At 43.8% G+C, this 16,677-nt stretch overlaps 1 protein-coding gene across 7 annotated transcripts in view; it reads left to right on the top strand.

Annotated features, from left to right (window-relative positions):
* Nucleotides 1-626: 626 nt before the first annotated feature.
* Nucleotides 627-16,677, top strand: part of ITPR2 (inositol 1,4,5-trisphosphate receptor type 2) — a 244,528-nt gene continuing 228,477 nt past the window's right edge. For all 7 annotated transcript variants that reach the window (XM_040061446.2, XM_058420145.1, XM_058420144.1 and 4 more), the window contains exon 1: nucleotides 627-756. In XM_040061446.2, the coding sequence (XP_039917380.1) occupies nucleotides 665-756 (92 nt within the window). In that variant the 5' untranslated portion in view covers nucleotides 627-664. The remainder of the gene's footprint in view (nucleotides 757-16,677) is intronic.

Below are 16,677 nucleotides of genomic sequence, written 5' to 3' on the forward strand. Positions count from 1 at the left end.
CACTGTGGCCCCTTCCAGCCTGCCCCATCCTGCGATTCGGTGAACTTGCACAGCACGGTCTGCTTCTCATTAAAAACATTAACTAAACGAGTTGTGGCTCCTGAAGTTGGCAAGCCATAGAAACAGAGGGTGACACTTCTGGCCACCACGCCAAGCACACTCTCTCGGCGGAGCGGGCGGCTGTGGGGAAGGGTCGCCATCCCCTCACGCCGGCGGTTTGGGCTCTGCACCCCTCAGCCGCCGCCCCCGCGGGCAATCACTGACCGGGGGTCTCGGCGGCCCTTTCCCCGGCCGGCGGGGGCCCCGGGGCTGCCTGCCGGGGCTCGGTCTCCTGCTCGGGGCCCGGTTCCCTGCCCGGGCTCGGTCCCCGGCCCGGGGCTCGGTTCCCGCTCGGGGCGGGGCGGGGCGGGGCGGGGGCGGGCGGGGGCGGAGGCGCGGGGGGCGGGCGGGGGCCGGGCCGCGCCGAGCCGCGCACCGCGCTCCTGTCAGCCCTCTCGGCGCCTCAGGGGCCGCGCTCAGCCCCCCGCCCGCCCGCCTCAGCCCCCGGCCTCTCCCTACGGATCGCTGTCATTTGCTTTGATTTTATTTTATTTTATTTTATTTTTTTTTTTTTTCTCCACCTCGAAGGGGAGGAGCGCGGAACCCAGCTGGAAAATGAACCAGAATGTCTGAGAAAATGTCCAGCTTTCTGTACATCGGGGATATCGTGTCCCTGTACGCGGAGGGCTCCGTCAATGGGTTCATCAGCACGCTGGGGTGAGTGGGGGCCGGGCGGCGGAGCCGAGCGCGCTGCGCGGAGCCGGCCCGCGGGCAGCGCCGGCGGCAGCGGCACAGGAAGGGGCGGCAGCGCTGCTCGGCGGAGCGGGGAAAGTAGGAAGTGATGGGGAGCGGCAGGGGATGAGAGAAGTTCCCGAGCCGGGCCCGGGCGGCCGCGGTGCCGGCGGCGGTGCCGGGATCCCCGCTCGGCTCCTGGCGGGGCTGCGCCCGAGCGCAGCGCCGGAGCGAGCCCGCTCTCTGCCCTGGCCGAACGCCTTCCTACGGTCTTTATACATAGCTGACCTTTTAATTAATTAATTAAGTTTAATTGCCCGTCCGAGAATTTTTGACAAAGGCGTAAAAGGCAAAACCTTTGCTTCTTTGCTCATCGTCGTAATCGGCTCGTTAAATGTGCATCCCTTTATTTCAGGTTTGTGTCCCGTACAGTCTGGTTGTCAGTGATGAGATATTTATAATCAGATATTTAGGTTCATGGAGATTTTTTTCCCTATGAGCTCTTTCTCCTCGCGAGGTGAAAAGATGTGTTTTCGCTGTGGCTACTTCACTGAACCGCTGCTTATTTCAAGTTTTCATTACCAGTGACCGCTTTAAATCATCCCTTTGGAATCCAGGAGGGAAAGCCTCGGCGCAGAATGACGGAGATATTCTGATACATTTCTTTATGTTGATACATTTTTTAAAACCATCCTGTAGTTCGGTTGCAGTGACCTGTGCTGAGGTTGCTCTGATGTTTTTAGGAGAGCTTTGGGAACTTCAGTGACTTTGTAGCATGTCCTGAAACCTTTGCCACTGGAAAACAGCTCCTGTACTGCATGATTGTAAGTGATGCAGTTGGCGAGGCAGGTCAAACTCTAGTAAATATCTGCTTAAAGGTTAGTGGTACCTCGGAGTAGCAGTGAAACTTGCTAAGGCAAGTTAATGTGCGCCTGTGTTTGTGTTAGGCTCCCTGTGTTCTGAGATCCCTGTGATGGGGGGGACTGTTGGTGTGAAAATGCAAACAGTGAATGTCTAGGTTAACTCAGTGTGCTGCTGTTACTGGAAAAGAGCTGGTGTTCAAGGTCTTTTATGTTTTTTGGAACCTTATAATTGCATCCAATCCTTGCTGTTCACTCTTTTGATCTGTTGACAAGTGTTTTTCCATGGTGTGTTCCTCTATTTGTTAATTTGGCGCCTTGTCTCTCCATGACTCCCCATGTTGTCTCACATCTTTTGTTTTGCTGACTCTTACAACTTTAAATTCTGTCTGAAAAATTTTGCTTTCTGCAGCTGTTAATTGCTGGATATTGTTTCTTATTCTTGTTCTCCCCAAGCACTTCCTTTTTGCTGGCACGGTCTGTTGTTGGTTGGTGGTGTTGTTTTGTCTCATCGCTGGGTTCTGTTATCCGGAGGAAGCTGAGCGTGCCGTGCTTTTGCTTTTCATTGTGTTCCTCCTTTCTGAGAACACCTGCTTGTGTCATGGATGTTCCGGCTGTGACTGGTGCTCATACAACTGTCGCTTAAATACGTGTTGGAATTGCCCTGTCACGGGATTCAGACTGCTGATCCTCCCCTGATCCCTCGGAGTTAAGGCATGACATTTACTCCCAGTTTTATAGAGGAGAAGCCAAGATCCAGGCTTGCCTAGGGCACATGGGAGCTCTTTACTAGAAGAAACAAATGAGCTCAAGCCAACACTTTCTATCCAGGCTCTCTTTTAGCCAGAAAACTCAGCTCAAGAAAACTACCTGGGATGAGACAGGAGTTCAAGAATGCTGATGTACTTGGCTTTTTGTTGGCTTTTCAGCACAGCTTTGTTGTGCCCTGCTCCCTGGCACAGTAAAAGCAGCTGCAGAACCAGCAGGCTGGAGTGGAGGAGCTTCGGGAAGCTTGAAGTCACCAGTGGAAAACTCCCATGGCTACTCGATGTGAATACTGACCCCTCTGCTGGTGGTACAAGAGCTTGGACTGAAGTTTAAGATTGTGATGCCAAGTGACGTTATCTGTGCCAGCTATTGCAATTGCTGCCTTTAGACTGGTTGCAGCAACACAGGAGGCAGAAAACCCTCTTATGTTCAGGGAAAAATTTGGCCAGCTGCACTTTTGGATGTGCAACCATTGCTGAACTCCTGCACCTTCTGCATTCCTGCAGGTTTTCTGCAAATCCCTGGAAAGAAGAGGCCTCACCTTCCAAAGGTGCCTCTAGTTGGTGAGGAGAAGTGGCATGGGATTGGGATGATTCCTTGCTGCATTTGACTGCTGTGAATCCTTGTTTGATTACTCTTGCTCAGATTGCCCAGGGTGCTGTTAGCTTGCCTAGCACCTCTCTTACACTACTGAGCCCACTGGGGAGTCTCATGCTCTTTCAAAAATCTGAAATCCAGCTCAGGGCTAGTGACTGTTCAGCAGAGAGCAAGTCCTGTTTATTTTAAGCTGTCAAAGGCTAATTGTTTTTTTTAAACAAAGCATGAGCGAGGCCATTCTATAAATAAGGTAAAAACGTGCATAGCACCTCTCCAAGCAGGGCAAGTCTGCCACGCCAGTGGACATCACTCCTTGAAGGGTTGATCCAGCTCAACACATGAGTTTTGAGGGAGATTTAAAAGCACAGGCTGTTTCTTGAATTTTGGAATATTTTTTCCTCACTTGCCAGTGCAGAAGTTTTCACATGCTCAGTGTCTCCAGAAAACTAAAAGCCAAGAGGAGGATGTAGTTGAGCTGTCCAGCTCATGTGTTGGGCCAGATTAATATCTACTGTGACCTGAGTGTGGAAATCTTGCTCTGGTGTAGTATAAGAGATATAAATCATCTCTTTTTAGGAGACAGAGGATCTGTGTCCAGGTGAGCATGCTGAGAGGTGCTAGGTGAGGGCAGGAGTGCCTTTCCACACCTCCCTCTACAAAGAGGGTTTGAGAATTGCTGGAACTACATTCTGTAAGTGGGTCCTAAACACTCCTTAGGACACTTCTTGGAGCTGGAAGAAGCCTGTGTCCTTGCCCTCGCCCTCCTTGTCTCTGAATGGTTTCAGTGCTATAAACAGCTGTTAGATGTGAGCATGAAGGCTCTGCTTTCAGCTTTGATCCCTCTTAGTCAGAAGAGGAAACTGAACCTATCTTCTGCATCTGGGGTTAGTGCTGTAGGGTGGCATGGGAACAGGGAAGTTGGGCACTGCTGCTCCAATTCTTGCTCCTTGGTCTACATTTTAAAAGAGAGCAGTTTTGCTCAGTTTTGGAAGAAGAGGTGAAACCTCTTCAGTTTTGGAAGAAGAGGTGAAACCTCTCTGTCTCCAGGAGAATGTTCCAGGCTGTGGAAACCACAAGGAAAGGGGCACCTCTGGATCATGGTGAAGGAGAGGTTTTCAGGTCTCAGCACTCCCCATTGGCTATTGCAGACCTTTGGATTCTTGAGGCACTGAGAGCCGAAGAAATTCCCTGCTCTTTTTTTTTCTGCTTGGTTTTGGGCATCCTCTGGGTTTGGATGCTGCTTTGAGGTGCTGATGTTGTGTAGTGCAGCTTTTCCAACCTCAGGGCTCTCTGCATTTTCTCATCTGCTCTCCTTCCTTTTTAAAAAAGGAGAATGCTTTTGGATGTATGAGCTTTTAGTCAAGGAAATGTTTGGGGAAAAGCAATTTACATCCTTTGGTAGCATTCTGTCATTGCAAGATAGGTGTGATACTGGATTATTGAGCTGTGCTAATTCTGTAGGGCTTTCCCTTATTTCTTTAGCTTGTGGTGTGTTTTGGCTTCTGCCCAGTTGGAGGCCTTATGTCCCAGAGGAGATGTGTGGCAGGGCCAGGCGATGAATCCAGTGATCTCACATTGTCCTAGGCAGGTGTTGAGACCACCTTTCCCAGTATTTTGGCTGTGAATGCTCCCAGTGATGCATGGTGGCAATTAAAACTACATTAATCACCTATCAGTACAATGAGGAGAAGAGACTATTCTTTCCTGGAGAGGTGGGAAAAAAAAAAAAAAATATAAGTAATGACGATGGCCAGGATCAGCTGTAGGAAAGTTTGATGATGGGCCTGTTAGTGGCCATGGGGAGCTGCATTCCTGTCTCACCTCCATAAACGTGCAGTGAGAGATCTCCTGGAACATAATTAATGGAGCATGCAGCAGGACCCGCCTGCTCCGTGATAGATGGCCCTGGATGACGAGGGGTGCTGAGATTTACTTCTAATTAGCAGCAAAAATTGTGTTGTCAAATATTTTGGGCTCGTTTCCTTGCATGTAATGTTGATTTTTCCTGAACAACTTCTCTTAATTTGTGGAAGTGCTTGCTGGAACTTTCTCACTCGAAATATCCGAAATTTATTCAGGCTTCTTCGCTGGGTTTTTGTGAAATACTTGTCTTGTTGAACTTGGGCTTCACAGAGGGCTTGAGTCAATCATACTCTGCGAGGAGGCAAGATTAAGTAGCAAGTGCTTAAGAAGCAGCATAAATCAAAATGTTGCAAGTGTAACAAAGGCTAAAATACATCATCTTGGTGGCTTCAGGAACGGTGCTAAGAGGAAAGAGTTAGTGACTGATGATGCTTCCAGGACACCAATGTAGTGTTTTAATCCTATGGTTAAGGAACAGAGTATTTGTCCTTTAATTTACAGCAAATTTCTTTTTAATGTGCCAGCTGGAAAAGGTAATTAGTCAGGAAAGAATAAAAAGCCTGAAGAAAGTGAGAGTGGCATAACTAGAATTAATCATAATTTGATTCTGAAACACAGAGAATCAAATAATACCTGAAAGAGAGACTCCCTAAAAGGGAGTATGAATTTCAGCTCTTCTGTGGGAAAAAGTACTTGTATGTTTTGTTTCCTAGGTACTTTAGACTGATAGAACCAATGAAATTTGACAGTTTTGATTGTGTGATTCTTATTTTTTTAAAATACTCTGTAGGATTGGTGTTTTCAGGAACATGTTCTCTTGGTTGTCTTTCTAATGCAGCAGCCCTGATCTGAATTCTGCAGCTGCTTTGAGTATACGGCGATGCACACTTTTCAGCTGCGCAGTGTACTTCTTTTCTGCGATAACTAATAAGCTCTATTAGATGCATTATTAACTACTTTCACTGATCTTACAATAAATGCCATGTAAGTGGAGATGTGGGCATATAAATGCACCTCTGTATCTCGCCTACCTTGCTATTCAATCCATATATCAAAGCTCATATCCTCTGTAATTATCCACTCTCACCAGCAATTAGGCACGGCTCCAGCTTTTATAATAACCTTATTTTGATGCTTGTTTCAAATACTCAAACATCAGTGCCATCTTTAAATAAACAATGAGACAAAGCTTTCCACAAAGCAGCCTCAGGGGGATGCAGCAGGCCATGAGCCCCAGGGGAAGTTGGTTTGTTACAGAAGTTTTACTTGTTCACAGAGCACAGCCTCGGTGTGAGGGAACATAACATTAGGCTTAATTACAGCAGTATGATTTATGAGGCTGTGTGATTAAATGTAATATCCTTGGTTCAAAGGGCTCATTCTCAAACAGAATTGGAGAGAAAATGGGGATTAGGGAAAGAACTGATGGATTGATGTGGAAGTGAGTTTACCCCTAAGCTCTGTGGTGGTAGCTGGAAATAAAATTGGATTTTGGATTGAGACAGGACATACAACTTCCTTAGTTCTCAGCTGGGCTGTGGGTGATGCGGGGAGTAGTCAGGAGAGAGAGGGGAGATTGTTTGATCTGGATGACCTGAAGTCTTTTTTACCTCGCTTTTACACAACGAGGAGATTAAACTAGACCACCTTTGCATGGTTCTTGGTGTCACAGACCAGAAACCACAGTTACCCTGTATTTTAAAAGTACTGCAGAGGAAGAAGTCAGTCAATCTCTGAGTTCCCCAGCCTGGAAGATTGTTTCCCAAGGGGCACCTGGACCTTGGCTCAGCTGGGTGTTTCACAGCACAGCGAGGTCTCTGGAACCCGCCACTGCCGGTGCTGCTTGGCCAGAGCCTGAGCCTGTTTGTTGGGCAACAGCACAAAGCCATGTTCTCTGCACTTCAAAGTCTGGTTTCTGCTTGCTTTGAAAGGTCTGCTGCTTCTTGTAGCAGAAAAGGGATGCAGGTGAAGCTCCATCATTTTGATGCACTTGCTATCAAAATGGAGAAAAGAAAACCTGCAGTAGTTCAAGGTTTACTTCTTACCTTGTCTGTGATGTGTTTTGTCACTTGATCAGTGATGCATATTTTAATGCCATTAAGGACATAATCTCCCTTATGACTGATTCCTTTAAATCTTCATTTGTTATTTATAAATCTGATTCCATCTAATCACTTGAACCAGCAGTTCCACCAGTATGTAGTTGTATAAGCACTCCCTGACACAGGTCTTGGTTTCAGCTCTTTATGATGGTAAACCTCGATGTTTGGAACCCAGGGTAGATGCCTGGAGCTGAATGTTTTGCTGTGGAAAATTCCAAAGGTTCAGTAAAATGGCCTTTCTGAGAAGAGGACTAGCCAAAAAATCCCAAACAACCACCAAACCAACCAAACAACAACAAGAAAAGCACGTTAGCCCCCTTTTTTTAAAAAAACCCAAGAGTCTTGCAGATGTGTGTCAAGAGTCTTCCTGAGCTGCAGGGCTCTCTCCCACTCCACTTCTCCAGCAAGGAGGGCTTGTCTTTCTTTGCCCCTGTGGAGTTTTGCCCAGATTTAGCAGGTGTAAATTGAGGAAGGATTTCACCCTAAGACTTCATGGGCTGTCGTGATACCTGTCTCTTGCTGGAGGGCAGCAGTTTTACCTGGCAGGGGCAGCTTCTCTGCTGACACTGAGCACCAAGAGCCCTCAACCTGACCTGCATCTGTGTGGGAGGTGAATCTCAATTTCCAGGATTTCCAGATTCCTTTCCTGGGGGGTCACAGGAGAGCTTCAGTTGTCCAGCTGCTTTGTGTTCCCCATCTCTGGAGAAGTAAAAATAATTTCTGGTTTTAGTGCCTCAGTTCACTTCAAATACGAAGCAAACCAAAGAAATTACATTCTTGCAAGGTAAGGCTTTGAAAACAAAGTTGAACTAGAAAAACACAGGGTTAACATGTATTCATTCACGTCTGATATTAAGTACTGTTTGAGGTTTTAAGGGGCTGTTTGGCTGTGGTAGCCAAAAGGTTGTGTCCGGAATGGTCTCGTTGCTCTTGTTGCTGGTTTTGTGGCTCTTTCTGTGCCTCAGTCTCTGTCTACCTCTTATTTCTTTGCATGTTTTGATTGCTATTGAGTAGAAGCAAAGCATTGTCTGGAGTATGTGACTTAAAAACCATTTTTATTCATTGCTTAGTAACAAAGGGAAGAGGATCATAAAGAGTGGGCTATAGGCTGCAGAAGAGAATGTGAGGGAAACAGCCTCTCCTGGCCTTCCAATGCTCCCTTGCTGGATGATGAAAAGGAGGAAGAGAGATATGTTGATGAATTTAGGATGAGAAAGGAGCAGAGCAAGTGTTAGAAGGGCAGTGGGGCTGAAGAAGAGCGGGAGCTGCAGTTACCAAGAGACCTGCAGCCCCTGCTGAGAGAAAATAGCTCTGAAAGCTACTGACAAACTTTGTTCTTTTCAAAGGGGAGAAGTCAGCTTGCCATTGCCACTGTTTACTTTGCTATTTCAAATGTTTGAGGCCTGTACTAAGGCTGGTGAAGTTTCAAATAGTTGAAGAGTTGTTTGGTTTTTTTTGTTCTGAAGGTTTTTTATTTTGTCCTGGAAAATGGATGTTTTATATTACCTCCAAGAGAATGTCAGAGGTGAAATGCCAGTTCCTCTCAAAGAAATTGCAGCTTTAAGATTGCCTGTGATATTTTTTGTAACGCCAAAAGTTAGATATAATGAATTGTGGTATTTGGTAATCTTCTTGTATAATAAAGTTTGGGCAATTCATTTGAACAGTCCCTTTAGGTCACTGCTGCTGCATGAGTGCAGGTATTGGGTTGAAAGTTTTATGAAAATACTTGGCAGGAGGAGGCTGGAAGAGCATATCCAAATGTGGTGGTTATCACTGTGGGTGCCTTCCAACTCACCTTCCTCTGTGATTCTGTGATTTGACACCAAGTCAAGCTTCCTCCAGCTCTTTTCTGTATGATATTAAAACAGTAGTCAAGGTTTTGTTCTTTGACCTTTGACAGATAAAAATCAATGTCACTTAAAAGGAAAATCAACAAACAAACCCTGAAATGAGACTCTTTATTTGAAACTCAAAATACAGAAACTTCTTGTGATTCAATGCTTGGGCTTCTTATCTTGATTTTCTCTTAGAGGCTTGTTTGAATTTCAGACAGCTTTTTTATTCCCTGCACTTGACACCCACAAGTTAATCAGTGCTGCAGGGGCAGTTGAAAGCACACAGAATTAGGGAAACAGCTGCTTAAACTCTTAGTAAGCCCCAGATTTTTTATACTTGCTTCCCACAGTTAAGAGACAGTATTCCAGTTCTTAAAAGTAAATTTTGGGTAGTTGTGTCACTTCAAGCATTGTGATGTGGAAAATTTAACTTGGCAGCTTTAGAGGGCAGCAAAGTTGGATGTGTCCTGAATCTCACGATACATGACTTGATTTGTAAAATCCCAGCTCCTACAGCTCTCTCACTTTTGGATATTCTCAGCTTCTCCCTTGTGTGCTTCGCTAAAATATTCTCAGTCATCTTTTCAGTCTGGCTATTATATTTTTACTGTTCAGAAACAATAAATAAAGAAAGGAAGCAAAACCAATGTATTAGGAAAGACTGGCTATCACTTTTGAATACGCCGAGAGCAGATCTTTGTTCAGTTGTGAATGCTGAAAAATGTTCAAATGCATCACTAAGCAACTTTCATTCTTCTGATCAAAGAATAAAAATTTAAAGCCTTCACAGAAAGTTTGGGTTTTTAAAAATCCTTTTTTTACAAAAGAAAACAAAAACAAATCAACAAACTGTGTGGGGTGAAAAAGGTTAGCTGCCTGTTAGTGGTGTTTTCTTTGATGTTTTGGACAATTTTTTTAGGTTATCAGTTTTTGCTAAGGTGGTCTGTGTTTCAGCTGAATGTGCTGTCCTTGCTGTGCTGTTTGGCACTGAGGGTGCCAATCCATAAATTCCTGTTCCAGATTTGACAGGGCTCAGTGAGCTTGGCTCTTTACAGAGAGCAGAAAAGTCAGGGTTTAGTGGAGAGTTTTGGAATTTCAATGGAGTAAAATGAGGTTTTCCATCAGGCTTGCCGATATAAAAATGAGGTAGGGCAACATCTATAATGCTTCCCAGGTTGAAGACAGAACTTTGTAAGTCAAACTTTCCTGTCAAACAGGTTTCCTAAGTCCTGAACCCATGTATAAGTGTTTTGGATTTTAGTGTTGCTGTGAGAACTGTAAAGCTGATCACTTCACTAAATACAGGGAAGTCCAAGTTTCAAATGAGATTTCCAGGTACCTCTGTGGATATCCTTACTTATCATTGTAGTATGTAGTATGTTATTTATAATGAATAACCTTGCTTTTAAATCATAAAGGTCCAAAATAACATGCAGAAAAATTAATGATTTTTTTAATTTATTTTGATGGTGGGGAGGTAACAATTTATTTGTGTCAGGCTGGTCAAGCTGACTAAAGGTTTGGAGCATCTCCCCTGTGAGGAAAGGCTGAGAGAACTGGAATTGTTCAGCCTGAAGGAGCCCACAGGAAAGATGGAGAGAGACTCTTGACAAGGGCCTGGAGTGACGGGACAAGGGGCAATGGCTTCACACTGACAGAGAGCAGGTTTAGATGGGATATGAGGAAGAAATTCTTCCTGTGAGGGTGGAGAGGCCCTGGCACAGGTTGCCCAGAGAAGCTGTGGCTGCCCCTGGATCCCTGGAGCAGGTTGGGCGGGGCTTGGAGCAAGCTGGGATAGTGGAAGGTGTCCCTGCCCATGGTAGGGTGCCCGAACAAGATGATTTTTAAGGACCCTTCCAGTCCAGGCCATTCTATGATATTACATATTCTTTTCCTCTGAAAAAGTAAGGCACAAAATTGTTGCAAAGCTTCATGACATTATTCCCTATAAATATAAATGATTTAAGATGTAAGTCCTACACCCGCAAATTTGTGGACTTAAACTGCAAAGACATCATGAGACAGTTTTTCAAACGAACTGAATAGGATACAAATTGAGATTTTCTACTTCCCTGGCTAGATCTTCAGGAGTACTAAAAGGTAGATTAAGATTTGATCAAGAAACCTCTCAGAGGCAGACACCTGGCTGTTAAGGGAGGGCACCACTGTGGTGTCTGGGTTAGAGGTTTGCTCAGTTTCTGTTAGCTGTGGCTTCTCTTGCAGAAACAAAACAAGGTCAGGACCTGGCAGGCAATTAAATCTTGTCTGTATTAACTTTTGTAGTTGAACAGGTTTTTCTGTCACTGAAGGCAAGGACCAATGAATGTCCCACTCCCCCTCCCCCTGTAATAGCTAGGATAGAGTCAAACCGTGGTGTGTAAAGTTTGGTTATAACAGCTCATTTGAGGCCATGTTGTGCATGGGGCTGGTGGAGCCAAACTCTCCATTTCATCCGATCCATTTCCTCTCTGTGCCAGATTAAACTGTCCCTGTGATTAGGCTGCTCTTAATGGAGCTGTTTTCCTTCAGCAGAGCTGGAAGTGGCACAGTGCTGGTTTGAGTTTTCAAGCATGGATCTAAAGCATGTTTGAAGGGAAACAGTGGATTAAGGGGTGGGACACGAGCAGAGGAGCCACTAGAGCAAGGTTGTTGACAAATTGTGGAATACTACAAAAGACTCCAAGTTCTGGGCCAGTGCTCTTTTATGAGCGTTGATTTGGTGAGCCGTTCAAATTGTTTTATATTGGTTTATCTCACAGTAACTGGGCTTATGCCAGTGGTGACAAAGCTAGTTAGTTCATTAAGGTTCCCATGTGTCAAAAGTTGTGTTGGTTTATTTTAAGTATGTGTCTAAAGACACAGAATTTATAATTTTGAGAAAACTGTGTGCTGAAGAGAGTCTTACACTTGCTGGCATTATTGTTATGCTCACCCATTGGGTGACTGATAGGTGTAATTAATGTTCTTCATTTGTAATGGAGGTGAGGGAGAAAATCCTGCTTCCTTTCTGCAACCTGATTACTGGAGCAATAGAAGTCACTTGGTAAAGCTGCATAAAATCAGAGCTGTGTTACCCAAGAAACTTCTTAGAAAGAAATTCAGCATCATCAGAACAAGGTGTACAGGCCTGAATGAGTACAGAGAACACAAGATAAAAACATCTGTCATAGACAAGAAAATGTACTGACCCAAGAGCAATAAAAGAGTGTGCCACTGAGCACTCTTCTCTCTGAAAACTGCTATCAAAGAAACTCCTGCTGTTTGATATGTCCTGTGTTCAGGAAAACAAGAATTCCCTACTTCTTGGATTCATTGTACTCAATGATCTTAGAGGTATCTTCCAACCTAAATGATTCTATGATTATATAAAACTATTTCCAAATGACTGATGAAAAAAATACCTGACACCATCCCAAACTTTTCTTTATGGCAGAAACAGCTCTTAAGTCTCCAGAATTGACATAATTGCTTCAGACTAACAGTAATCTGGTATCACGGGATGGATCCAACTTTCAAAGTGTAAATTTGTGACCGGTATTCGTGTGGATCTATGGTGCAAGAAGCAATCACAGAAAAGAAAAGAGATCAGAGAGAATTGATATTATATTTAATACAGGAACTAGAAGCCTTGGGGGTAGAATTAAAGCAATAATAAAAATGCCATCTGGAAAAAGAGCTGGGTGCGTCAGTCAAAGCAAAGAGGTTTCCTAGTGACACTTTGAGTGATGATTTGCAGGGGAAAGTGAAACCTTTCATGAGCAGCAATTAAAAACTGTCCAGGCAAGTTAGGAAAATCAGCAGCAAATAAAACCACTTTCAAAGAGCAGGGTGGGGTCACTGAGCTGGTCAAAAATATATTTGCTGTGGTTCTGATCTATTTTTCCATAAAATATGGGTAAGGGGAGCTTTGGATTGCTTTGTGTTTGAGCCTCAGCAGAATCTTGACTTTAGGAATGACCTCGCCAATCAGTTACTCAGCTGTGGAAGCACAGGTATGAGAAGGAAAGGGGCAGCTTGGAAGGTGACAAAGTAGGACAGAAATTTTTGAGCTCTTTGGGGAGAACTCCTCTTGGTGCTTAAAATTTCAGATATTTTAATTTTAATTTATCTGAGGAAGAAGTACGTGGTCAGTGCTATGCTGAGGCATCATGAGAGCAGCTGATACATTTTGCTGTAGGACTTAATCAGGCTGTGCTTTCATGGGTGCTCACAGATCTAGGAGCAACAGGGTCACTTTGATGCCTCACCCAAATTAACTCTTTGCAAATATTGCCTTTGGCAGAAGATCAAGGAACTATTTCAAGGAATGAATGTTGAAAAAGGCATTGCTTTTTCTTTCCTTCTCATAACTTTCAAAACCTTCTGAATAAGGTGCAAAACCTCCTGAATCATTCACCTGATGAATGTATTGCTCCTGGAACAGATTTCAGATCAGCCGAAAGCTTTCACAGGAGACCACTTGGGCTCTTGAGAGCATCTGAAAGAGTATCATTCCCTCAAAGAGGCAAGATCAAGGTTTTCTGATTTCATCAGGCAAGCTTGGAATTTAGAAGGGAGGTAGTACACAGGTGATCATATTCATTCAGAAATTGTATTGTGGCTTTGAAACAGCTGAAACTGGGGGTGCTGGAAGAGTCATGGCTGATTTGCAAAATGTGTGATTTGGTGGCATGAAGTGGAAAATGGTACAGGAAATGTGACGTTGGCAAGACAGATAAAAGAGAGAGAGTCCAGCTCAACAGTGTTTTATGGAGGCATCACTGGAGTGTGTGGCTGAGGAGCTGAGGGTTTTTTTCCTGACAGAGAATTGGTAGTTATGACTGCCCACTGACACAGTCGTGATTTATTTCACCAAATCACCCGGTGCTTGTGAAGTCAGACACCAAAGGACACTGCAAATAGGAGAAACTTGGCTGAATGACTCTTGTAGATGTATAAACAAGAGTAAATCATCTGTGGATTAAAGGGGAATTTGGGATTCCAAGTATTTTGCTAAGTCTTTGAGACTGCAGGCTTCCAGAAAATACGCCCTATCTCAGTGTGCCCACAGGCTGTTGGGTGTGGGTAGAAAGGATCATTATGGACTTTAACCTTAACCTTCAGCTCTCATTATTTTATAGATTCAAGGAAATGAGGGCACTGTGTCCCACTGCTTTTGAGGAATTTAGAACAGGAGTGGATGAGAATATGAATTATAGTCCAGAAGTTATTTTGTTTCAATATAAAGCAAATCTCTCCATTATGAAGAACTTCTGGGGTGATGTGGACTGTGTAGAAGATCAAACACTAGGCTGGAAAACTTGTTCCAGCCTGTTCGGTAACATGAACATCTCTTGGTTGGAGAGCTTATGAAGTCCAGGGATTGACTGGATGTGAGTGAGACATAATGAATCAAGGAGAATTCAGTTCTGATTGCCTTTTGTGCCTCCTTTTCCTATGTAGTTGAAATAGGTGTTAAAATAGTCTACCCTTGTAGTGACAAGTGCATAGACTAAGAAGACCCAGTTCATGTCCAGATCAAGAATAAAGATTTCCAACAAGCCGAGGTGAAAGAAAGCATTTTTTTTTCAGTTGCTGCTTTTCATCTATTATCTCAGTTTAGCAGAGGTCATAGAAGAATTAAAGGAATTTTAACCCTCTAGCCTGAAAGGACTGAAAATATCTTGTCAGCTCTTCTTTTCAATCACTTCATTCCTCTGAGGATAACGAAAATACTGTATTCACAGACTTGCCTGAGTGATGGAATGTCTTCAAGTACCTTCAAATGCTGTCAGAGTGGTCTCTACACCTTGGCTGTGGGTATCTGTGTTGGTGGATGATGTTACCCATTGAAGGAGCTTTGGAATTTCTATGTTTTGGCTGGGTTTTGGGTGTTTTTATGTACTGGTAGCTTGAGGGATCAAATCTGAGTACTTGTTTTCTGTGGACTGTTGAAAGCACTCATTGTTTCTATTAAAAAAACTGATGCAGGTTTTTTCACCCTGACTTTTGCACCTAAAAGGAATATGGATCTGTTTTGTAGAGTGGATCTTAAATACCTTCTGTGAGTTCTCAGTCCTTCTCCATATAAAACGGGACTGAATTATTGTGAATGCAATGAGATGTGGGTTATTTAATCGAGCTGAAGAAGAGAGGGAGGAGGATTTTCCTGTGCATTGTGAATATTGGTAGCTCTTTCCTCGTGGTTTGGTCCTAGTCTGGGGATGAGGGATTTTCTCTTTGGAGGCTGCTGTTCCCAGCTTAAACTGGCACCTGGGTGTTCAGATGAAATTCTCTGTGTCTGAATTTCTGGTTAATATTAGCCCTAATGTGGCAGCAGCTGCTTTCAAATGGGTCTTGCCTAGAGAGGATTACAGGAGGTGCTGTGAAGTCTCATTTTATTTCTTCCACCTTGGCTCCAGTGTGCTAAGAGGAGGGGAAGTTGGGTATTTGTGCCATCCCTTGCAGACAGAGAACTGAGCAGTTGCTGGTCGGTTATTTTCTGGGCACTGTGTTGCCAGAGTAAGTCAACAGAATATCTGATTAAAATGCCATTGAAAGTCTGCTCTGCAGCTATGACAGGATCTCTTCAAAGTTAGTTGGCAGGAACTTAGCTGAACTTTGGTGAGTTAAGTGCTGTGATACCTTTTTCGAATTTCAGGATGACAAGTTAGAGACAAACTTTTCTGTTGTATAAACACAGAGCTTTAAACACAAACAAATAGTTATTTTTGGTCCTTTTTTCCTATGACAAAAATTAAACTTGAAAGGTAAAAATAAACAAAAACATGTTCTAAAACCTTTTCAGATTAAAGGTTAGAAAAAAGTAAGAACAAAGGCTCAAGCTCACTTCCAACTCACATAATTGCTGACACAAAGCTGCAGTCCAGCCAGATGAACAGCACATTGTGAGGTACAGGAATAATTTGTAGTCCTTTTAAGTAACCAGAGTAGCAAGCAGCATATACATGCAGTGGAATAAATCCTTGTCTCTGCTTCAGTTTTTCTGAGAAATGTGATAATATTTAGGTTTAACCAATATCTGTTTCTGTCTTAATGGATCACAAGAGAGCAGTTGACTTCTGATGTCTTATTTAGGGCACTGTACCGATGGAAGAATTCATATGTGAGTAAACTGTGGTATCAGAGATGGTTGTGTCTTTTGCCTTGGGGAATACTTCTTCAAACTGCCGAGGCTGTGCATATACACTTAACTCTGCAAGCTGTTTTTTATCAGTGGCTTCACATTACTGCTCCCCATCAAAACAGTTTATGTGAGTGTTTCTCAGCCCTCTCTAAGCAATATGAGCTCATATACTTAAGCAATTTAGTAGATGATTTGTGCTTACGGGGTTGACTGTTGCTTAGAGACCCTCAGGCTCTGAATGGTTGTAATGTGAAATGAATGACCCAGATTAATGTTTACTTTTGCCCTTGCCTGCGTTTGGGTCAGCTTAGTTCTTTTATTGAATGTTGTGATCTACGGGTCTTGTAACTCAAAGGAGTGTCAGGTATGCTGTTTTATTTCCATTTGTCAAATCAGAAAATAGTGGAGAATTCTGCTCCAGAGAGCTGCTTGGGCCAGGGCTGGTAGCTGGGATTTCCAGTCAGGGAGGAAGCTTGGGAAGAGCATGTCTTGTTTTAGCAGGAGGCCAGACCTTCTGCCACTCAGGCTGAAGCGTCTCAATGTCCTCTTAAACGGAAGTGTTAATCAAAATATAGCAGACTAATTGTTTATGTGAGTGGATGAGATTATCCCAGACAATGTGGTGCTGTTTGACTTGGAGAAGGAACTGTGTAACTGTATGCAAAGCTGTGCCACAGCGATAGATGATTGGCTTTTTGATTAGGTCATAAAATCTGGGAGGTGATAAAAATGGAGCTGATTTTTGGGTGGGG

The sequence above is a fragment of the Hirundo rustica genome, chromosome 4 (genome assembly GCF_015227805.2).
Source record: "Hirundo rustica isolate bHirRus1 chromosome 4, bHirRus1.pri.v3, whole genome shotgun sequence".
Lineage (NCBI taxonomy): Eukaryota > Metazoa > Chordata > Aves > Passeriformes > Hirundinidae > Hirundo > Hirundo rustica.